Raw genomic sequence first — 24,431 nt, 5'->3', positions numbered from 1 at the left:
CCTCACATGCCACATTTGGCATGTCATTTTTTTGGGGGGGGAGTGGGGGCTTCAGGAGAAGGGGACTTCCTGTCCCACTTCCTCCTTCCGCCGAGGGGCTGCAAAGGCGATTAAGCTTAATCGCCTTTTGGCAGCCCCTCCCTGTAGGCGATCGCCTAGGACACGTGACAGGTCGTAGGCGATCGCCTGTCCAATCAAACAGCGCCGCGCCGGGCCGCGCGCATGCGCAATGCCGCTTGCGCAGTGGGTGCCCGGCCGTGAAGCCGAAAGCTGTCACAGCCGGGTGCCCACAGTGACAATGAAGACGCCGGGGAGGGGGGGGGTTTGGTCGAGGAGCGGAGCCCCGGCCGGCGCGTCGCTGGAGCAGGCAAGTGTCTGTTTATTAAAAGCCAGCAGCTACACTTTTTGTAGCTGCTGACTTTTAATAAACATAAATATTGGCTGGAACTCCCCTTTAAGAAAGTCCAAATGTAAAATATGTGCATTATGCAAAGTCCTCCAATGACTTTTGGGGATTCTAATCAGAAAAGAACAGATCGACAGCCAAAAGTTCGGTGAAAATATTGTGACTTTTTAAATATACACAGTGAATCCACCACCACGCAAAGTGCACACTTACCAGCAAGTTTAGACACTTATGGTTAATACCCAGCCAGGGCTTTTTCCTTCAAAGACTTCAGATGTTGGTCTGGTCAGCAGACATGAGCGTTTGGTCAAAAACATGATTGATGGTAGAATTTTTGAACCCATACACGGTTCAACTGGTGTTGAAGCGATAACAGCATATTCTTTTTGGCAAAAATTTGAGACCAGGGTTCTTAATTCTCCGTCCGTACTCTTTAGCTTGCGCCTCGCTCCCCAACCAAGCCAGACACGCCTCCCCGTTGCTTCGGGTTATAGGAGTATGCCCAGCAAAGCTTTGCCAGTGTCCAATCACCTGAAGATACCAGCCTACAACCCAGCGTTGATGAATACCTCAAGCCTATGTACTGTGCTGTATGATTAAGATATGAGCTTATTGAGCATTCACTCTTGTCCCTTCAGGGACTGATACCGGCCCTTAATTCTCTAGTCCACGCCTTTACTTGTATTGGTTTCATCTCTGGTAAGAACACCTTTGGCTCCTTAGGACTAAAATTTCATCCTGTAAACTATCTTAGATTCACTAGAACTTATTTTGACTAATGAGTGCCCACCAACATCCTGCTGAAATCCCCAAACTCTTTAATGAATCTTATGCACATGCAAATTTATAAAATCACACATTTTTTCCATCATAGTCACAGATCATTTATTTATGTCAATTACTCTTCACATTTTTCTACACATAAATCACACACCAACTGATACACCCATGTATTTTGTATCCATTTATTGTATAACAGAATGTATTTGCTTAATATGATCCATACGTTTTGATCTTTGGCACGCTCACACACTCCATTCTTTCCTTCTATATATTCTACCATTCAGACAACTGACAAGCATTTACTAGTATTTAAATTATGTTATGGTTTGTAACATGAGTGAAAGTAGTCTGCTGGACATTCACATAACTACTAGTAGATACAATTACAAATTCAACAGAAGATCGCTAATGGATGCAACTGATCTTATGCAGGCGCTAAAGTGAAGAGTTGCTAAGACTCATACTCTCTTTTAGTGGAATGATTTACAGAGGTGTCTGACCACAGTCCATGGCGATGACTTTGGGAACCCTGCGTTTGAATTTGCTGATGCTTTGCAGCATCTACAAAAGGAGGATATGAAGCTCTTTGGGGATTCTGGGTGTTCATGATGTAGCTGCTTAATGTGCTCAGTGCCGTTGATATTTCAGAAAGTTTCTGTAATGACTGTTGCTCTACAGTTAGGACCTTTTTAGTCAGACGAGTGTGATCCCGATGCATTTGTTTAACCATTTGGTCCATCTTGTAACATGATGATCGGCATGATCTGTTGGACTTGTCTACCGACCCTTTCAAAAGAAAAAAACATAGATGAATGCATGAGTAGATAAAGTCTGGTACATTTATGGCTACAGTAGATTAACCTAATTTTTTTACCCTAATCAAAATGTGATAATACCACTAATACAACTAGTAAATGCTGCACGGCTGTGTATAAAAGTAACAAAACCGATTTAAAGTGCTGCATGCCCTACATAAATCAAAACCACAACATAAATTGATACAACTCAATAAAAGGTAGCACACTAATTATAAAGTACACCAATAATCACTAAACCTCTCTGTAAATAACTCCACCATACATGTGTATTCACACCAAATTCCAAGTGTGCAGAGTTCACCACTGTTTGGATTGAAGCTCACCATAATTAACCAATACAGGCAAGTCATATTGTGCTCATATACCTAGTTCTGCCACACATATACATTGTGGAAATTGTTGGAAAGCAGGATACCTCAGGGAAGAGAGAAGCTCCTTATGATGCAGAAACATTATTAAAAGGCTTAAGATTAAAAAAAGGAACTTTGTCAGAGGTCTTGGGACAAAATGAGTCACATAGGGTTTAGACATGCAGGGATATATACGCCAGAGACTCTCTGACTGCAGCTGTTAAGAGCAAGGATGGAACATGAGATAACTATATCAGAATGTGATGGTTTAATGCGCTGAGTAACACTGCTGTGATGCCATTTTATTGCAGAACGAATAGTACTGTCACCCTGTTGGAGGACACTACTAGGGACCAAAAAAAACTGCTGTGTTGATGTTAGTGACAGACAATATCATATACGTAGTTTATTGGCCATAGTTCCAATTTAAGGGCTGACTGCAGAATCGGCAAACATAATATACAGGATAATATGATAGAGAACAGAGTATAGAACGGAAAGATACCCGAGTCCATACGACAGCTCTTTTGTTCATCTTCATTCTCTGAGCCACTGTATACAATTCTGCGCTTTATAGTCTAGAATTTTTTTAAATGACAAGAGACATATAGATTGTATTAAAATATTTGCATATGTATCAAATATTTAGGTTTCTCAATTTTATTAAACCATTGTACTTGACAAGGCTAGTTGTAGCTCACTTTATTTTATACCCCAGCATTATCTCATTCTATAGGTAAGGTACAATGCAATTAGCACTGCCAAGCAGAATGGTTTGTGTATTTAAATAAATAAATATTACAATCATTGAATGACACTTACATCAGGATTGGCGCAACTAAAGATCAAAAGGGATAAGACCAAAACTTCCACTTTAGCAGCAGCTTAAAAAACTCTTCACCTCAGCAGAGAAAAATATCAGTTATAAGATCAGCGCTAACCATTAATGTCTTTCACACCCAGTCCATAAAATGTCCTTCCAAAGATCTTTAACATCTTAATAGCATAGAATCTCCACACCGTTTTCACTGATCTTGGATCTTTAACCACTTCCCAACCGCTTTACCACTTTACATATACGTCGGCAGGTTGGCAGCCCTGCGCAAAACGATGTACAGGTGTGTTGGCTCCAGTGCCAGTTACATTTATACAGTAATAAGTGGCTATTTTTAGCTCTGATCGCTGTATAAAATGTCAATGGTCCCCAGAAAACAAACAAGTGTCCGATCTGTTCGCCGCAATCCCGATATAAAAAAAGTCATAAATCTATCCATTATTTTGTAGACGCTATAACTTTTGCACAAGCCAATCAATATATACTTATTGCGATTTTGTTACCGAAAATATGTAGAAGAATTTAAAAATCGGCCTAAAATTATGAAGCAATTTGTTTTAAAAAAAAAATTTAAATGTGCTGGATATAGCAAAAACTAGAATATATAAATATATATAAATATATATTTTTTTTTTGTTTGTTTTTTTTGTTTATAACGCAAAAAATAAAAAACCGCAGAGGTGATCAAATACCACCAAAAGAAAGCTCCATTTGTAGTGAAAGAAAAGGTCGTAAATTGTGTATGGGTACCACGTCGCACGACCGCGCAATTGTCAGTTAAAGCGACGCAGCATCACAAAAAAATGGCCTGGTCAGGAAGGGGGATATTCCTAGCTGTCCACTCCCCATGCGCAGTGGGCAGCCAGCTGTGAAGCCAAAACCCACAGTTCTGCTTGTCATCACCGGGAACCCAAAAGGTTAGTGAAGAACTAGCCCGGGTGAGGACGGCACTGGATCCCTGGACAGGTGAATGTCCTTTTATTAAAAAAAGTCAACATTTTTTTTTTTTTTTTTTACAGAGTGGACCAATTTAGGAGGAGGTGAAATACAGATCAAATACAACTGCAATAAATTCTCAATGATCTCAGAAGCATCTCAAAACAGATATAAAAAATGTTAATGTTAATATCGCAGCCTAATGCACATCAACATGCACCCCAAGGCTCTATTGCACATTAGCTTATTTTTAAGCTCCTAGCAGCTACTTTGAGAATTTTCTTTTTTACTACCCCTAGAAGCAAATAGTGTTATTCTATGTGTCCATGCACTTTTGTAAGCTAGAAGCATTTTTCAAGCTTCTTTTTTGGTTTGTTTTTGGGAGCGATTTGCCAGCAGAGAAAAATCTGACAGCTTCCTGAAGATCCTAATCGCTGTTGACTGCTTCGAAGCACCATTTTTCAGCATATTTTTTTTCTCTTAGCCGTCCTTAACAAGTGACACATCACCTGTCAACGGGGTTCCCCCGGTACGGGGAACCCTATACCAAACATAGAAGAAAAAAATACCAGACCCTTATCCGAGCATATGGGGGGGGGGGTGCTTTGAAGGGCCTGGTATGGATTTGGGGGGGCCCTCACACTGTTTTTCAATTTTTTTTGACGCTAATTGATTCGTTTACATTCAGGGGTCAGCTGATGAGTCATCCGTTAAGGACGTGGCGGATGGCTTGCCGGCCCGCTCCTTAATCAGCAATTTACTGGTTGTTAAAGATGCCAGCGGCGGCTCGCTCCTTAACAAAAACACTACCGCTCCTAAACACAAAGACAAAATGTTAATTTGAAATACATACTTGTGTACAGGGCATTTTTTCAGGGGGAACTTGGGGTAACTCCATTCCACCACCTCTGGCTCAGACCCTTTGGTGCCTGCTCACCACAATCACTTGTAAACACAGAAGTCTGGATTCTGTGTTTACAAGTGACAGCTTTGTAACCCCCTGAACTCTGCACTCTGTATGTAATGCAATCCTGGTATTTAATGCCCCTTTAAGACCCTTCTACTGTTTGTGAAATCTGAAAGGGTCGTGGTGGAGTTCCTGCACCTATTTTCTGAGAAAAAAAAGCTCTGCTTGTGTATATAGTTCCATTAATCATACATTTAACAACTATGTTTTCGTTAAAAATCAAACACAATTTTTCTGAATTTCAGCAATTCTTAGTACTTACAGAATCTTGCCTTTCTGCATAGCTTTTCAGCCTCTTGTGTGGTCCTGGTTTTCTGTGATTTGCCACTGAGCTGTATAAAGATAAATTACAAAATCATTCCTAATCAGGGTGGAAAAAAATAAAAATAAAAATGTGTGCAATATATATATATATATATATACACAGTGAGGAAAATAAGTATTTGAACACCCTGCTATTTTGCAAGTTCTCCCACTTGGAAATCATGGAGGGGTCTGAAATTGTCATCGTAGGTGCATGTCCACTGTGAGAGACATAATCAAAAAAAAAAATTCCAGAAATCACAATTAATGATTTTTTAACTATTTATTTGTATGATACAGCTGCAAATAAGTATTTGAACACCTGTCTATCGGCTAGAATTCTGACCCTCAAAGACCTGTTAGTCTGCCTTTAAAATGTCCACCTCCACTCCATTTATTATCCTAAATTAGATGCACCTGTTTGAGGTCATTAGCTGCATAAAGACACCTGTCCACCCCATACAATCAGTAAGAATCCAACTACTAACATGGCCAAGACCAAAGAGCTGTCCAAAGACACTAGAGACAAAATTGTACACCTCCACAAGGCTGGAAAGGGCTACGGGGAAATTGCCAAGCAGCTTGGTGAAAAAAGGTCCACTGTTGGAGCAATCATTAGAAAATGGAAGAAGCTAAACATGACTGTCAATCTCCCTCGGACTGGGGCTCCATGCAAAATCTCACCTCGTGGGGTCTCAATGATCCTAAGAAAGGTGAGAAATCAGCCCAGGACTACACGGGAGGAGCTGGTCAATGACCTGAAAAGAGCTGGGACCACCGTTTCCAAGGTTACTGTTGGTAATACACTAAGACGTCATGGTTTGAAATCATGCATGGCACGGAAGGTTCCCCTGCTTAAACCAGCACATGTCAAGGCCCGTCTTAAGTTTGCCAATGACCATTTGGATGATCCAGAGGAGTCATGGGAGAAAGTCATGTGGTCAGATGAGACAAAAATAGAACTTTTTGGTCATAATTCCACTAACCGTGTTTGGAGGAAGAAGAATGATGAGTACCATCCCAAGAACACCATCCCTACTGTGAAGCATGGGGGTGGTAGCATCATGCTTTGGGGGTGTTTTTCTGCACATGGGACAGGGCGACTGCACTGTATTAAGGAGAGGATGACCGGGGCCATGTATTGCGAGATTTTGGGCAACAACCTCCTTCCCTCAGTTAGAGCTTTGAAGATGGGTCGAGGCTGGGTCTTCCAACATGACAATGACCCGAAGCACACAGCCAGGATAACCAAGGAGTGGCTCTGTAAGAAGCATATCAAGGTTCTGGCGTGGCCTAGCCAGTCTCCAGACCTAAACCCAATAGAGAATCTTTGGAGGGAGCTTAAACTCCGTGTTTCTCAGCGACAGCCCAGAAACCTGACTGATGTAGAGAAGATCTGTGTGGAGGAGTGGGCCAAAATCCCTCCTCCAGTGTGTGCAAAGCTGGTGAAAAAACTACAAGAAAGGTTTGACCGCTGTAATTGCAAACAAAGGCTACTGTACCAAATATTAACATTGATTTTCTCAGGTGTTCAAATACTTATTTGCAGCTGTATCATACAAATAAATAGTTAAAAAAATCATACATTGTGATTTCTGGATTTTTTTTTTTTGATTATGTCTCTCACAGTGGACATGCACCTACGATAACAATTTCAGACCCCTCCATGATTTCCAAGTGGGAGAACTTGCAAAATAGCAGGGTGTTCAAATACTTATTTTCCTCACTGTATATATATATATATATATAATGGTTTTCATTTATTTTTTTTAAATAAAATGCGTTTGGAGTAAAAATCTAAAAGATAGTTTTCTATTTAAGATACATTAACAATATTGTTTATTCAGCATGAAGTGGAGCATAGTTATGTAGCATGAGGCTGTATATTCTGCAATATTTTCATTTTTTGGTAAACGTATTCAATGAGCAAGCTGAGATAACATGCACTGTATTGATACATTTACACAATTTCACAGTAACCAAAAGATAAAACAAAGCTCAGGAATATTCCATTGTTTTGCAAATCTATGTACACTTCAAACTGTATGATTGTTTAAAGAGAAATGCATCTGTACCAGGCTCCAAGTGTGAGGAGGAAGGGCAAGCAATAGAAACCTTCCATTTAAAAGAGCACCTGTCATTTCAGATCCATCATGGCAGTGCCTGTTAACGGGCATCCAACCACCTGATGCAGCTACGTCCCTCAACTTTAGGTAGGGAGACCGCCGCTCCAGGTGAGCACAGGCAGGTAATCAATGTCCACTCAGGAATCACACGGGTGCTGGCAATGCATAGAATTAAGCAGGTGGGAGAATGGATGGACAGCCGCACTCCAAAAAGTCTTGTTGAAAAAAAGACGTGCTCTTTATTGTAAAAAGGAAAAAAATGCACAGCACACAACAGCGTACAGTGGGATAAACAGCTGACGCGTTTCGCATTAACAACTAATGCTTAGTCATAGCTATGACTAAGCATTAGTTGTTAATGCGAAACGCGTCAGCTGTTTATCCCACTGTATGCTGTTGTGTGTTGTGCATTTTTTCCTTTTTACAATAAAGAGCACGTCTTTTTTCAACAAGACTTTTTGGAGTGCGGCTGTCCATCCATTCTCCTACGTCCCTCAACTTGTTGTGTCACCAGCTGTCGGAGGAGGAGGAGCCGCTGCGGGACAGAGATTACAGTTGCTCCTTAAATAATGATTTAAATCAAGCCTTTTTACTAGTGATTTAAATCAAATTGATTTAAATAGCATCCACTCTGTTCCTAGTGAGGTTATAAATTCAGTGAAGTATGTGAACACAAAAATATATTGGTTGTTTTAGTGTAAAGATTTTTTTGTAATTTCATACTGTAATATATCAAGTATGTTTTAAAAATCAAACAGTAAATCTGGGAAGCTTTTTAGGCATAGCATTTACAAACATCAGAGACCGTGTCAGCATAAAGCTCCATTTCATAAAGCTGACCGAATTGTCAAAAGGATGGCTTACAGATGCAGCAAGCATCAGGGGACTGGCTTGGTTTACTCTGCAGAGCTCTGCCGTTTGGGCTCGTTCATACATGCGGCTTGTGGTTGCAGTGCAGTGGTGCAGGCTTTTTACAGTAAAACAGGTGGTGTGGAGGTGACAAAACACATACCCAGCCACCCTCTGAAAGGGGATGCACCGTAGATTGCTTTTCAGATGGGGACAAGGGCTGCCACCACAGTAAATGAAACCTTACTATGAGAACTGGTACTGCTCTTTGTATCAGGAGCACTGACAGAGACCTATAGATTAAAGGGGGGGAAAGGGCCTCCTAGGATAACACGCTGGGGTTCCATTTTCACTTTCACAGATGACCAAAGTTGATCCAAGTCCATCCTCCTCACCGCCATCATCACCTCCACTCTGTGCTCCATGAGCTCTTCAAGCCTCAATTTCAGGCCACTCTGCTGCAGGGTAGTCTTCCTGGTTAACATTGCAGACCGACAGGGGTGGGAGAATGGTCTATGCAGACAGCTTTACTCCGGATGCCTGCATACTTAGATGTGCCTCTTTTTATCATCAACCATGCGAGTTGCTAAATGTTGTACCTTCATTAAATGTAACCACTTTGTTACACTTAGAGGCGCCTCTCTTCTATTTTATAAGGCAAAAGATTTTTTTGTTCTGAAGAGAAACCAGAGTATAAATCTCTTCTATTTTATACTCTGTAGCTCCTGCTGGATTTTGCTTCTAATCCCCTTGTGGAGGCTGCCATTTGTGGATGGATATATTATGACTACACAACCTAGTCACATCATTGCTATAATCTTTTTATATGGACTATAAACTGAAGGACCTATGAATAAATTATTACCGAACAAATCATTTGAGTTTCCATTATTTCTTATGGGGAAATTTGTTTTGATATACAAGTGCTTTGGATTACAAGCATGTTTCTGGAACGAATTATGCTTGCAATCCAAGGTTTTATTGTATTTGGAATGCATACATCGCTGTATATTAAATGCTGTCTATTCTGCGGCACAGTGTTTGTTTGATTGCCACAAGGTTTTAAGGTTACTAGTGTTTCAGCTGCACTTGAATTGTGTAAGTTTTCCACTGTGTTGTATAAATATGCGTGACACTGGAGGAGGATCGGATCCAATCTGCACTTGTGGTGTCACTCCTGCCTGAGTATAAAAGTAGGTGGTGGCTGATGTCCCGCATATCTCCATTCCCAGTCAATGCTTTTTACAGGGAAACGCGTCGGTAGGAGAGTTGTCTACGACGTCACCACACACCAGCAGGCAATGTGATTTTTTTTTTGCAGCCAAGTGTTTTTTATATTATCCTTTTAAAATGTGCTTGGAAAAGTTTATCGTTAGAATAAACTCCAAAAGAATTTACCGCACACGAGTTCCCCTGTTTTTTCTCCTTTTATAAAACCTGAATGGAATCTCTGAACCGACAAAATAAAGAACCTCTTTATTTCTGGCTAAAATACTCAATGGAAATAGTTGTGCAACAAGACCGTGATAGACCTGTGGCTCACTACCCAGGAAACAGCCCCGTGATCGAGGAGAAACACAGGCAGGTGTGCATACAGATTACGGATTCCTTCAGTCACTCTTGTGAGAATGACTCCCGTAGTTAGGAGTCCATCAGATTCAGTAAGAGGCCATCTGATTGCTAGTTTTGTCTCCGCAAGGATCGATGTGCAATAACTGATCTACCTGTGCAGGGTGAATATGATACGGCTACAGAGTCTGTATGATTACTCAAGCGGTTTTAATTTCTCCGCTCTGGACACTATACAATATATACATATATAGGCCCGGATTCACAGACATCGGCGCATATTAATGCCGGCGTATGGAATATACGCTACGCCGACGCATCGTAGAGCGGAGAGCACAGTATTCACAAAGCACTCGCTCCCAAATCTACGCTGGGTTCCCTCGGTGTAAGTGGAAGTGGGCGTGACCCCATGTAAATGATGGGCCGAGCGCCATCAATATACGAATAACGTACAGCGCATGCGCCGCCCCATGGACGTATCCCAGTGCGCATGCTCAGAATCACGTCAAAACAACTGCCTAAGATACGTCGAATCACTGCCTACGACGTGAACATAACCTAAGCCCAGCCCTATTCACGTACTACTACGCAAACAACGTAAAATAGACGGCTATACCCTGGTCCATACCTTTGCATGAGTTGCGCCTCATAGATGAGGAATAACTTTACGCCGGACGTAAGCCTTACGCAAACCGCGTATATTATGCGCCGGGCGCAACTACGTTCGTGAATCAACGCATAACCCTCATTTGCAATGAGGCTGCAGCGTAAATATGCGCCGGCATAGGAAAGTTACATTGGTCGGGTGAAGCCTATTTTCAGGCGTATCTAGTTCTGTGGGCACGGCGCATAGATACGACGGCGCACATTTTGCTTGTAGGTTGTTGCGTTTCAGATGCTTTTTTCACCATCATCATTTTACATGCAATAAAAAATGTATATATATATATATATATATATATATATATATATATATATATATATATATATATATATATATATATATATATATATATATATATATATATATATATATATATATATATATATATATATATATATATATATATATATATATATATACATATATACATATATACACACACACACACACACACACACACACACACACACACATACATACACATACACACACACTCCTTTGAGTATTTATACACATAAAACTATATTTATCACGATTTTGGAAGATTTACATCAATAATTTTTAGGGGTGTTTTCGCACATATATTCACAATTTATATTTGCGCAACTTTTTGTGTTAAACAACATCTATTTCTCTGTCTGACAGTTTTTATCTCACTGAAAAAAACATAAGGGGGACTGCTCAGAGCTGGATTAACTCTTCGTGGCAAGACTGGGCACAGATGACATGAAATCCTATACGGTACAAGCCTTATTTTAATAATTTGGATTGACATTCACTTTAAGTCAAGACAAAGTTGTTGCTGAATACAAACAGGCCCAAAGAAGAAATGGGAAATTGCTGTGGACCCTAGGTGTACACAGGTTTAAGAGCTGAATTAGTTAAGCGCCCCTCTCTTTCTTGCCAAGTGAGGATTTATGATCAGGCATGTGGCTGCTACTCATCAATGCCAGCATAGAGCACTGCAATGAGAGGGCAGGAAGCACATTTTCATTAAGAGAAAAAAAAAGGGTATTAAGTACATTATCCAACCGAAAATGTGTAAATAAAAAAAAAAACATAACAATGGGCTTTCATTTTTCACTGGAAGTGTCCTCTGAAGTACAATGCAATAGTGTGTTATATGGTGCCTGTTACCTATGTATGATCGCTGAATGAAAGCTTGTTCCAAAATTTTAGGGCTGTTACTTACTTTTCTGGATTTGTAAATGACTGTTCGAGGTTTGAGGCAGTATCTTCATTAATCACCAGCTCGCTTTCATAAGAGGATAAATCTGAGGGATCATCAGATTCATCTGTGTTGTAATTTTCATATCCTCTGTGCCTGGAATTACAGACACCTCAATATATCAAAATGCTCAAATAACCTGCATTCAAGGCAACATTGTGCACTGCTCTCTAGTCATAAAACAGAACAAATATATAGGTTTACTTAAAGTATAAAGTTATTTCACAAGTTCCCAATTTTAAAATGATCTCCTGTTATATTTAATTATACCTCTTCCTTGTGTGTTCAGAATAAATTCAAGAAAGAAAGAAAAGAAAAAGAAAAGAAAGAACAGAAAGACAGACACACACACTTATCTGAATGAGGAGTGATTAATGTGCACTTGGCTACCTATGCACTTCCTGGACACCGAATTCAAATATCAAACAATCTTATTAGTCTTACAAGCCATCTAATGTAAACTTTAGGACCCACCCCTTTCCTTCTTCCCAATGTAATACAGATGTGGAGAGGGGGAGAGGTTTGTAGTCTATTCAGGAGAGCTAGGATCACAACCAGTGCTCCTGAACAAATTTAGTGCCAGAAAGAGTCTATTAAATGTTCTCTCAATATACAGGTGAAACTCGAAAAATTTGAATATCGTGCAAAAAGTTGATTCATTTTACTAATGCAACTTAAAAGGTGAAACCAATATATGAAATAGACTCATTACATGCAAAGCAAGATAGTTCAAACAGTGATTTGTCATAATTGTGACGATTATGGCTTACAGCTCATGAAAACCCCAAATCCACAATCTCAGAAAATTAGAATATTGTGAAAAGGTGCAATATTCTAGGCTCAAAGTGTCCCACTCTAATCAGCCAATTAAGCCATAACACCTACAAAGGGTTCCTGAGCCTTTACATGGTCTCTCAGTCTGGTTCAGTAGGAATCACAACCATGGGAAAGACTGCTGACTTCACAGTTGTGCAGAAAACCATCATTGACACCCTCCATAAAGGAGGTAAAGCCTCAAAAGGTAATTGCAAAAGAAGTTGATGTTCCCAAAGTGGTGTATCAAAGCACATTAATAGAAAAACAAAAGTGGAAGGGAAAAGTGTGGAAGAAAAAAGGTGCACAAGCAGCAGGGATGACCGCAGCCTGGAGAGGATTGTCAGGAAAAGGCCATTCAAAAGTGGGGACTTTCACAAGGCGTGGACTGAGGCTGGAGTCAGTGCATCAAGAGCCACCACACACAGACGGATCCTGGACATGGGCTTCAAATGTCGTATTGCTTTTGTCAAGCCACTCCTGAACAACAAAGTCAGAAGCGTCTTACCTGGGCTAAAGAAAAACAGACCTGGTCTGTTGCTTAGTGGTCCAAAGTCCTCTTTTCTGATGATGGCAAATTTTGCATCTCATTTGGAAACCAAGGACCCAGAGTATGGAGAAAGAATGGAGAGGCACACACTGCAAGATGCTTGAAGTGCAGTGTGAAGTTTCCAGTCTGTTTTGATTTGGGGAGTCGTGTCATCTGCTGGTGTTGGTCCACTGTGCTTCATTAAGTCCAGGGTCACCGCAGCCGTCTACCAGGAAATTTTGGAGCACTTCATGCTTCCTTCCGCAGACGAGCTCTATGGGGAAGCGGACTTCATTTTTCAGCAGGACTTGGCACCTGCCCACACTGCCAAAAGCACCAAAACCTGGTTCAATGACCGTGGGATTACTGTGCTTGATTGGCCAGCAAACTCACCTGACCTGAACCCCATAAAAGAATCTATGGGGCATTGCCAAGAGAAAGATGAGAGACATGAGACCGAACAATGCTGAAGGCTGCTATTGAAGCATCCTGGTCTTCCATAACACCTCAGCAGTGCCACAGGCTGAAATCTTCCATGACACGCCGCATTGAGGCAGTAATTGCTGCAAAAGGGGCCCAAACCAAATACTGAGTACATATGCATGCTTATACTTTTCAGAGGTCCAATATTGTTCTATGTACAATCCTTATTTTATTGATTGCATGCAATATTCAAATTTTCTGAGGATTGTGGATTTGGGGTTTTCCTTAGCTGTAAGCCATAATCATCACAATTATGACAAATCACAGCTTGAACTAACTTGCTTTGCATAGGAGTTTATAGTTTCACCTTTTAAGTTGCATTGGTGAAATAAATGAACTTTTGCACGATATTCAAATTTTTCGTATTTCACCTGTATCACTTGGTAACCCTTGGATCAAATAAAGTACATTTGTCCAAATTTCAAGACTGTCTTGCTCTCTTAGGGCTCTTTCACACGGGTGGCCCGTTCAGGTCCGCCTGCCAGTTTTTTAGGCGGACCTGAACGGGCGCTCCGTGATCCTCTATGTAGCCACGGATATCAGTGGTGACATGCCCGCTGACATCTGACCCGCCAAAGTGTGACGGAGGAAAAAACCTACTTTTCCATCCGTCTGGCGGATCGGATGAACACGGACTCCGCTCTCCCATAGGGGAGAAAAGACAGGGCGGTCCCTGCACAGTGTGCGGGAACCGCCCTGTCATCCGCCGGCTCAGCGGGGATCAACGGAGTAATCCCCGCTGAGCAAGCGGAGGATCAATACTGATCCGCCCCGTGTGAAAGGGGCCTTGATCTATATCCAACAGGTGGGGTTCCAATCTGCAGGCGGTTCTTCCCTTCCACTAGTGAGGTTTTCAGCACAGATTTATTATTAATGTGAGCACATTTAAATTGCATTTATAGGAGTTTGAGTCGAGCATACTACACTGTTTTTTTTTTTGTATTATCACAAGTGGAAGGGGAGATCAGCCTGCAGAGTCTTCAACAGGTGGAGTTCCAATCTGCAGGCTGATCTTCCCTTCCACTTGTGATGATCACAAAATTATATATTATATATATATTTTGTAGTATGCTCGACTCAAAAACTCTTAAAAATAAAATTTAAAAATGTGTTCACAATAATAAATCGGTGCTGAAAGCATCACCTGCAGATTGAAACTCCACCTATTGAATAAAGATTGATGTGTAAGACGCAACTGTAATTTGGTCAAATGCACTGTAATTGATCCAGGGGTTACCAAATAATGTATTAAGAACCCTTAATGGAATGTTTCTGGGACTAAAATGAGTTCACAAGCACGGGTTATGATCCCAATTCTTATTAGCTCTGCATAAGGAAGCACATTGTATCCAGATGCTGGGGAAGTAGGATTTTTAATAACAGCTTACCTGACACAGAGCCTTATGTCGCGTACACACGGTCGTTTTTCGGCATGAAAAAAAAACGACGTTTTTAAAAACATCATTTAAAATCATCGTGTGTGGGCTTCACCAAAAAAAAAAAATTCGAACATGCTGCATTTTTTAAAATGTCGTTTTTCGGGTTGTAAAAAATGATCGTATGTGGGCTAAAACAACTTTTTAAACCCGCGCATGCCCAGAAGCGAGTTATGAGACGGGAGCGCTCGTTCAGGTAAAACTACCATTCATAATGGAGTAAGCACATTCATCACGCTGTAACAGACAAAAAAGCGCAAATCGTCTTTTACTAACAAGGAATCAGCTAAAAGCAGCCCAAAGTCGAATAGAACTTCCCCTTCAGAGTGCCATCGTACGTGTTGTACGTCACCGCGCTTTGTTCATCATTTTTTTAAACGATGGCGTGTGGGCAACGTCCTTTTTAATGATGAGGTTGGAAAAAACTTCGTTTTTTGGACATGCTGCTAAAAAATGTCGTTTTTTTTTTCATGCCGAAAAACGACTGTGTGTACGCAGCATTAGTCATTATATAGTGGGTTGTATGGTGACCAGAGGCGATTGGACACTGGCACAACCAATGAGAACAAGTTCCCCTCCATATAACCCCTCTCATACAGGAAGTACTTTACATAAAAGGGGGGGGCCTCTGTGTCCCGTGGTGTACTCAAAGAAAAGGATTTTACAGGTAAGCTGTTATTAAAAATCCTACTTTCTTTATAGTACACCAAGGGACACAGAGCCTTAGTCATTACATAGTGGGACGACCCAGAGCAATGCTCAAAATGAACGGTGGGAGATTCAGATCAATCAGGCCGCCAACGGACAAGAAGCCCTAGACCGCTGCCCGCAGTACACTACGCCCAAAGGCAGAATCCTCATATCCTCTTACATCAATTTGATAGAATTTGGTAAATGTATGGACTGAAGACCAAGTAGCAGCTTTACAGATCTGAGCCACTGAAGCCTGGTGGATGAACTGCCCACATGAAGCACTTATTGCCCTGGTCGAGTGCGTCTTAACAGGAAAAGGAGGAACCTAATTTCTTAAACCATAAAGTTTGAACAATTACTTGTTGAATCCACCTAGCAATGGTGGATTTTGATGCCGGCGGCTGGCCCTTCTTGGGACCATCCGGCACGATGAACAAAACATCTGTTATACATATCCGAGCTGTAGCCTGCAGATAAACTTTTACTGCTCTCACTACATCTAGAGAGTGCAATACTTTTTCCTCCACTGTTTTTTTTTTTTTTTTTTTTTTTTTAAACTGCGAAGGCAAAACAATGTCTTGATTTAAATGAAACGCCGACACCACCTTTGGAAGCATGGTAGGATTGAGGGTGTAGTACAATTTTGTCTTTGTGACAAATTAGATAAGGCTCTTTTTACAAGAAAGAGCTGCCAACTCTGATACCCTTCTAGCAGAAGAGATGGCAATCAGAAAGGCCAATTTCCTTCTTAAAAGAATCAAAGGAATATGGCGAATAGGTTCAAAAGGTTGCTTTTGCAGAACTGATAATACTACGTTTAAATCCCAAGGACACAATGATGATTTGATGGGCGGATTTATCCACAGTACTCCCTGAATGAATGCCCGGACTAGGGAATGAGATGCCAATGGTTTCTGAAAAAATGACTGATAGAGCCGATATTTGACCCTTGATGGTACTCGGGGCCAATTACATATCCACTCCTAATTGGCAAAAAAGGCGAGAATCCTACTTATAGCATACTTTAGAGGATTCCACTATCCGGATTCACACTAGGAAACATACGCCTTCCAGACTCTGTAGTAGATTTGTCTGGAGGCCGACTTTTTAGCATTAATGAGTGTAGAAAGAACTGGACCAGAGAGTCCTCGTTTCTTCAAAATGTAGGTCTCAGTAGCCAGACCGTCAAATTTAGATTCTGTAAGGAAGGGTGGAACACTGGACCCTGCGACAGCAGGTCGTTACGAAGTGGAAGCACCCAAGGTCTTCCTACCGCCATCTTTATGATCTCTGCGTACCAAGGCCTCCTGGGCCAATTTGGGGCCACTAGGAGCACCGGTATTCCCTCCTTCATGATCCTGCCAAGCAATCTCTGTAAGAGAGGGATCGGGGGGAATGCATAGATCAGTGAAAACCGATTCCAAGGAATTGTCAGAGCATCCATTCCATAAGCCAGCGGATCTCTCGTCCTGGACACAAAGTTGTCCAACTTCCTGTTGAGCCTGGAAGCCAACAGGTCTACATCCGGAGTCCCCCATCTCTGGCATATTGCCTGAAAGACATCGGGGTGAAGAGAGCACTCTCCGGTTGACAGTTGCTGGCGACTTAGATAGTCCGCTTGCCAGTTTTCTACCCCTGGAATGAAGATTGCAGAAAAACAAGGAACATGTTTTTCTGCCCATATCAAAATCCGATTCACCCGTCTGAGCATCCCGGTTCTGGGTGCCTCCTTGGTGATTGATACAAGCTACTACAGTAGCATTGTCGATTGAATCCGACCCGGATGGCCCTGTGAGTCCAGGTTCTGAGAGCCAAATATACTGCCCGAATTTCCAGAATATTGATAGGCAGGCTCTCCTTGGTTTCAGCCCAGGTACCCTGGACTGAGGCTTCTTCTAATACTGCTCCCCAGCCCAACAGGCTGGAATCAGTCGACACCACCTTCCAGGTGACTGGGAGAAAAGACCTTCCTTTCCGCAAGTTTTTGGTTTTCAACCAACTGAATCTTTGGCGCACATGTGGAGACAGGTGCATGGGTAAATCCAGAGCTTGACTTTTCCTGTTCCAAGCAGCCAAAATGCTGCACTGCAGTAGTCTTGAATCAAACTGGGCATAGGGAACAGCCTCAAAAGGAGGCCACCATCTTCCCTAATAGCCTCATGCAAAGGCGAACTGAAGTACGCTCTTCATTCTGACCTTATGGATCAATTCTCCTAGGGACTTTAGCTCTGGCAGGAATACCCTGCTTTGGGCTGTGTCTATGATCATGCCCAAATACTCTACCCTTTTTAGGGCTTGTAGAGCGGATTTCTGCAGGTTTATGATCCATCCTAAATGCTCCACGTATCTCACTGTAGTGAGCACTGCGCAATCTAGTCCTGCCACTGACTGATCTATCACAAGTAGATCGTCTAGATAGGCTGTCACTGTTATGTCCTGTGCTCTCACGTTTGCCAACAGTGGAGCCAGAACTTTTGTAAATAGTCGGGGTGCAGTGGTCAAACCAAAAGGTAGAGCCACAAACAAAGTGGTGATGCTCTACCGCGAATCTTAGGAACCTTTGGTGAGTGGGATAAATAGGCACATGTAAATAGGCGTCCTTGTTGTCTATAGATGCCTAATACTCCCCGCCTTGTAGGGAGGCGACCACGGACCGAATGGTTTCCCATTCGGAAATGGCAAATGTCCAGAAACTGGTTTAGATCCTTTAGGTCCAGAATGGGTCTGACGTTTCCAGTTGGTTTTGGAACCACAAAGAGGTTTGAATAGAACCCTGCACCTTGCTCTCCGAGGGACTTCCTTGATTACCCCGAGACAGCAAATGATCCAAACCTCGAAAGAAAGAATCTTTTTGTCGGATCTTTGGAGACCACTGAACAAACAGGGTGGGGTCTCTCAAAATTCCAGCTTGTACCCCAGGGATACAGCAGAAACCACCTATTTGACCTGGATCTCTCTGCCAAGCTGCTGAAAACTGCCAAAGCCTTGCCCCCACTCGGCCGAGCGGGGGCGCCCCTTCATGAGGAAGATTTTGGGCTTTGCTTGTTAGCTCTTTGCCCCCACTGCTTCCTGTTTTTCTGGGCCTGGCCCTGGTCTTTAGCTTTTGTGGCTGTCTGAGAGTGCCGTTGCCACTGCCTAGAGGCAGATGTTCCAGGAGCTGGGGAGAGAGAATGTTTAAAACAAGGATGCTTGTTTTTCTTCTTCTCCGGCATCAGAGTAGTCTTGCCGCTTGATATCTTTTGGATATAGATTTTTCAAAATCATCCTCAAAGAGGCGTTCACCATGGAAAGGAAAGCTAGTCAACAGCTTTTTGCATTGGGCTTCCGCTAAACAGTGCTTCAGCCAAAGAATTCTGCGCATGTGCACCAGTTGGAGCGTAAGGTGCTTGTTGAATAGAATCCCTAATGGCATCCATTGTGAAACATAAGAACCTGGGCATATTCTCCCAAAATTTGATCTGCTCTGGAGACAGGTCTTTCAGCCCGTTTCACGTGATCCTTTAAGACCTGACACATACCCACTGCCGCCAAAAGCACTGTATGGGAGGTTCTGCCGCCACAGCAGGTTGGGTCACTGCGCCCACCAGGAGAAAGGAAGACTTCAGTAAAGATTCCAACTTTTTCTCAGAAGGATCTTTAAATACCTGAGCATTGTCCACAGGACAGGTTAGGCTTTTATTTACACAAGAAATAGCCGCATCTACAGAAGGCAGACTCCACTTCTTGGTAAACCTCTCCTCCATTGGATTGAAGTTCTCCAACTTTCTAGGAGGAGAAAAATGCTTATCTGGATGCTTCCAGTCTGCGTATATCAGATTCTCCAATAAAGGATGAACCGGAAAGGAACATGCAGCCTGTGGGGATTTCAATGAACCCAGAGAGGAGACAGGTGAATCAGTTCACTCCGAAGAAGGTAATTTAAATGCAGAGAGTACTGTTTCCGTATAATATTGCATCTGCATTTTTAGAACCTGGGAAGCAGAGAAAGGTTCTTCTGAAATCCCAGATCCTTCCGACTCCTCATCCTTATCCTCTGATGGTGCTATGTCCTCCTCATCCTCACCTCATATTCAGACCTTTCTGAAGGGAGATCTGAACAGAAGGAGCTCCGCTTCGCTTTTTGGACTTTTGGGAGGTTTTGCGATTAACAAAATTGATTCTTCCTTCTAAATTGATAGGGTCTACTGCCAAAGAGTCCTCAGTGACATATGCAGGCCCAGGCACTACAGGAGAGGCTGTTACTCCTGAAGGAGTCAAAGGCTCATCTTGCACAGGTGCGTCATATTACTGGAGAGGAAAGTATCAAGCGGGCCCGGCTAGAGGCTCTCGATTCAGGTGGAAATGCTTTGTCTTTTTTAGCCCCTGTATTTTTTTTTTGGAAGACAGATTACTTAGCAACAAAGCCAAGGCACTATCAACAGCATATACTCCTTTGCTAGTTAAGCCTTTTACATACAGTAAGCAACTAAACACACAGTTTCATGCCCAGTGGGTGTCCTCTCTTGGGGGTACCCAGATAACCAACCACATAGAGACCTTACGTGCCCTTTGCAAGTCGCTGTGTCCTGGATCAAGGGAGAGCTGCAGGTCTGAAAAGCTTTTACATGCTTCTGCCTGCTTCAAAAAACGCAGTGGATGATGTGCCCGCGCATGCTCTCGATCCACTCCTTGACCCCATAAAAGCACGCACGCGACCCCGGGGGTCTGGCGTTTGAGAGGAAGCAGGATTCTCCTGCATTATGGCAGTAAGAAAAAAGGGACCTGATCGCTCCATGGCAGCTCTGCATCGGAGAGTGTGCCGTCTGAACCGACCTGACACTGTCTGGAGCTTGATGAGTAAAACTCGACTCTTTACTCCCTCTAGTGGCAGAAACAGAGAAGACACCCACTTACAAGGAAAACGTTTTTCAGGAAAAAAAAAGTATTAAGCATTTACCTTCTTACCTCATCCACCCCGCAGGTTTGCTGAAAATCAGACAAAAAAAAAAATCTTCACCCATCACGGCGGGTAATGTGTGCCAACCTTCAGGGATATGGGTTCCTACTTAAAGGGTGCCTCTCCCCTGGGCCTCGTAAAAGACTCTGCCAGGACTTTTAGCGTTTGTAAAAAAAGAGAAAGTGCTGGATCCTAGAGACCAGTCCCCCAAAGAGAGACATTACGTGCGCGAGGCCGGATATCATCCAATCGTGGTGTAATAATTTAAGCGTCTTGGATGGACCCAAAATATAGCTCTTTTGCCCCAGGGGCCTCTATGGCAGAGCTTCCTTTAGCACTATCCTCATTGCGTCCAATCTTCTTAGACACTGGCGAAAAAGGTACTTCCTGTATGGGAGGGGTTATATGGAGGGGAACTTGTTCTCATTGGTTGTGCCAGTGTCCAATCACGTGGTGTACTATAAAGAAATAACTTTTTTTGCTTTTGGCTTACTATTCACCTTAGGATGACAACACCGCCCCTCTACAGTTAGGACTCATGCATGTGGGGCGATTTACTGTGGGCCCAAAGCAGGTCCATATTTTCCCCAGCATGGGGACGCACAGGTGTTGCATGCATCCCGTGGCAACATCCCACCAATTTGTTGGAACATGAGGATACAAGGACACAGCTGCTGTGTCCTAATATGACAAGTGGGTATGGGTGCATGTCCCCGAATGCATACAGAGCGTTTGGAGACCTGCACGTACCAGCATGTCATTAGGACACACAAGCTGTGTTTGTGAAGCCGTATGTCCCAACAGAAATTAATGGGATGCCTCATGCCTGCATAAAAATGCGTGCAAAACTTGTGCATCCCCATGCCGGGAAAAGACAGACCTTCATCAGGCCCGCAGTAAAGCGCCCCGTTTGACCGAGCCCTTAGACTGAACTTTGTCACCCCAGAACAAAAGTGTGATAATGGTAGGATGACCACATGAAAATAAACTAAAAAAAATAAATTAAAAATGTAGACAGACACACACACACACACACACACACACACACCTCTAGTCATGTACTGCTATAAAATTCCCTGAGAATTACAGCTGCCGAGAAACATACTATACTTGCTACTAAAAACAGACTGTTTTATGTAAAATCATTTTTTTTCATGAGTTCTACGTTTTTATAACATGCAGCAGATCTACGTACAAAGAAGAAGATTTCAAATGGTTGCTGGGCTCCTCTGTAGAGCCATCATGATCTTCTCCGAATGCTCTTTTGATGCCTTTGCTAGCTTTCTCTTCAGTGTACCATGGCGATCTGTTCTCAAAAGCCTGCACATTGCATAAGATATTACATTTAAGCAGAAAAAAAACTCTCAGCAAAGTAAAGTCAGGACTGGAAAGAGAGAAATCACTTTGACTCTGTTGGCTAGGTTAAACAGGAACAGGGTTCTTAAAGTTGTACTTTTTTTTTTTTTTTTTTACCATATCAAAAACAAAAATTACATCACTTCTCTACATTCACCTTCCTTTGCGATGCATTTTCCCCCCAGAACTCGTACAACCTTTTTAACGCCATCAGCAAAACTCCTCCCACCCTCACTTTTTCCAATGCGAATATAAAAGTGCGGAAACGTTTTAAAGACCCCTTGTAATGTACGAGAATCAAGAATACCTGTTTTTAATGGAGAAGTTTGCTAGATGCAAGCAAGGTTGCATGCGCGCACACACACTTTACATTTGTGCACAGACAGACATTCTATTATTATTATTAATATTGACGACATTTAACTTTATTGTTCTGAAGTGCGGCAACAATGAATGCTGCTAGAATGAAAAAAAAAAAAAAAAAAAAAAAAAAAAAAAAAAAAAAACAGATACCACCCAAGGGAAAAAGCATAACTCTACATTTTCCCTAAGGATCTAAAATCCAATAACCCAACACTTTTGGATATCAGTTTTTGATGAACATGAATAAAAGTAAATACATTTGTCATGTTTTTATTGTAGTTTATGTCGGTGTTTGGAGCTTTCACTTCATTTCAAGCCCTGCTGTCACAGGGATAGGGCTAAAGCTGGCCATAGATGGATCAAATCTTGGCTGGTTCAGTAGGTATCAGCCAAGATTCGATCCCTCTATGGGCAGGCTGGTTGAACTGAATCTACTTTAGTACAACCTGTCTGTCGGGTTGTTTTGCATCCGATTACTGCTGGTGGCTATAGCTAATAAAAGCAATCATTGTATCCTGCTGACAGGAGCGACCCCCCCCACCCCATCAACAAATTCTGTGGCTGCAGTAAAGAGAAAGAAAATTGCATGCCTTAGGTAAGCAGTTTATAATCATACTCTGAATGAATGAATGAAAAACGTATATAGCGCGGCACATGCGAACTGAATCGCCTCTGGGCGCTTGATGTTTCGTGTCTCATGACATCAAAAGAGCAGAGTTTGAATCCGTCTTCTGAAAGTCAGGTGGTTTTCCTCCAACCGAATGCTGGTTGGTAAAGCGTTCCATAGTCTCGGACCTTGAAAAGCAAACCTTCTTTCTCCTTTGGACTTGTATTTGGTTTTTGGAACCTTGACCAGATTTTGGTCAGTGGATCGCAGAACGCGATTAGGATTGTGAGGTTCTAGCTTGTCGCAAAGATATTGCGGCGCCTTCCCATGGATGCACTTATGTGTCAGGCAGAGTGCTTTAAATACAATTCTGTCTTTTACTGGCAACCAGTGAAGGGTTCTCAGCGAAGGTGAGATTGATTCCCATGTCCTTTTCCCAGTCACCAGTCTGGCGGCCGTATTCTGTACGACTTGCAGACGAGCAATTTGGTACTTTGGGAGCCCGAGGTAAAGGGCATTTGCATAGTCCAGTCTGGAATTCACGATTGTTCCCACCACGACTGCTACGTCTTCTTTGGGGATAAATGGAATAAGTCTGCGTAGTAGGCGCAACAAATGGTGCGATCCGCTGACTACTGACCCTATTTGTGCGTCCATTGTCATGAAGGTGTCAAAAATGACTCCTAGACTTTTGACTTTGGAGCTAGGGGTGATGCTTTGGCCCAGAATGGGCGGCGGTGTCCAGGTTGTTGCCAGTTGACTCTTTCGGCTGGCGTGAAACATAAGAAGTTCTGTTTTGGAACTGTTGAGTTTAAGATAACTCTGATAGGGGTTCTAACCTTCCCCAAGTTTACCTGACAAAAGTGTTTTGTTAAAGTCTGAGCCCCCACTGGATAGATATCCTAGAATATCCTGCATCAAAAACAAGAGGGTAAATCTCCAACAGGATCACAGATCAGAAATAAAACCCTGCCAGAGATTCCTTCTCTAATCTGCCCAAAGTCAACAAAGTCAGGAGTTAGGTGAAATTGATGCAGGCATGAAGTGCAGGCACCACTAGATGCCTGCACATTCCTGCAGCAGTCTCTAAAATTATCTTTTAACCTGACAAAATAATTGTAATTCTATTCACCAACTTGTGTGGTTTGCATGATCCCCCCAGTGAACTTTGAACTTCCTTGCTCCATCTTATACATCATTAATGTGCTCTGTACACTGTCACTTTCTGAAAAGACTTTGGGAGCCAATGCCTTGGCATCACACCACCATTCAGTGACATAGGCAGCAAGAGAGTCAAGGATACACTTCCTCCTTTGCACATATGAACAAGGTTATAAAAATATGACCATTATTTAATAATAGTAAAATCAAAGAAAAAAAA

The 24,431-nt window shown here is 42.3% G+C and overlaps 1 protein-coding gene across 4 annotated transcripts in view; it reads right to left on the bottom strand.

Moving 5' to 3' along the window:
• Positions 1-1,265: 1,265 nt before the first annotated feature.
• LOC120937268 (heat shock factor protein 2-like) overlaps positions 1,266-24,431 on the bottom strand; it is a 60,796-nt gene continuing 37,630 nt past the window's right edge. For 3 of the 4 annotated variants that reach the window (XM_040350335.1, XM_040350334.1, XM_040350333.1), the window contains exons 8-12: positions 21,920-22,044; positions 11,799-11,930; positions 5,358-5,427; positions 2,863-2,935; positions 1,266-1,975 (exon numbers count right to left, since the gene is read on the bottom strand). In XM_040350335.1, the coding sequence (XP_040206269.1) occupies positions 1,641-1,975; positions 2,863-2,935; positions 5,358-5,427; positions 11,799-11,930; positions 21,920-22,044 (735 nt within the window). In that variant the 3' untranslated portion in view covers positions 1,266-1,640. The remainder of the gene's footprint in view (positions 1,976-2,862; positions 2,936-5,357; positions 5,428-11,798; positions 11,931-21,919; positions 22,045-24,431) is intronic. The other variant, XM_040350336.1, reaches the window with a different exon arrangement.

The sequence above is a fragment of the Rana temporaria genome, chromosome 4 (genome assembly GCF_905171775.1).
Source record: "Rana temporaria chromosome 4, aRanTem1.1, whole genome shotgun sequence".
NCBI classification, from domain to species: Eukaryota; Metazoa; Chordata; class Amphibia; order Anura; family Ranidae; genus Rana; species Rana temporaria.
This window is presented reverse-complemented; position numbering and strand designations above follow the sequence as displayed.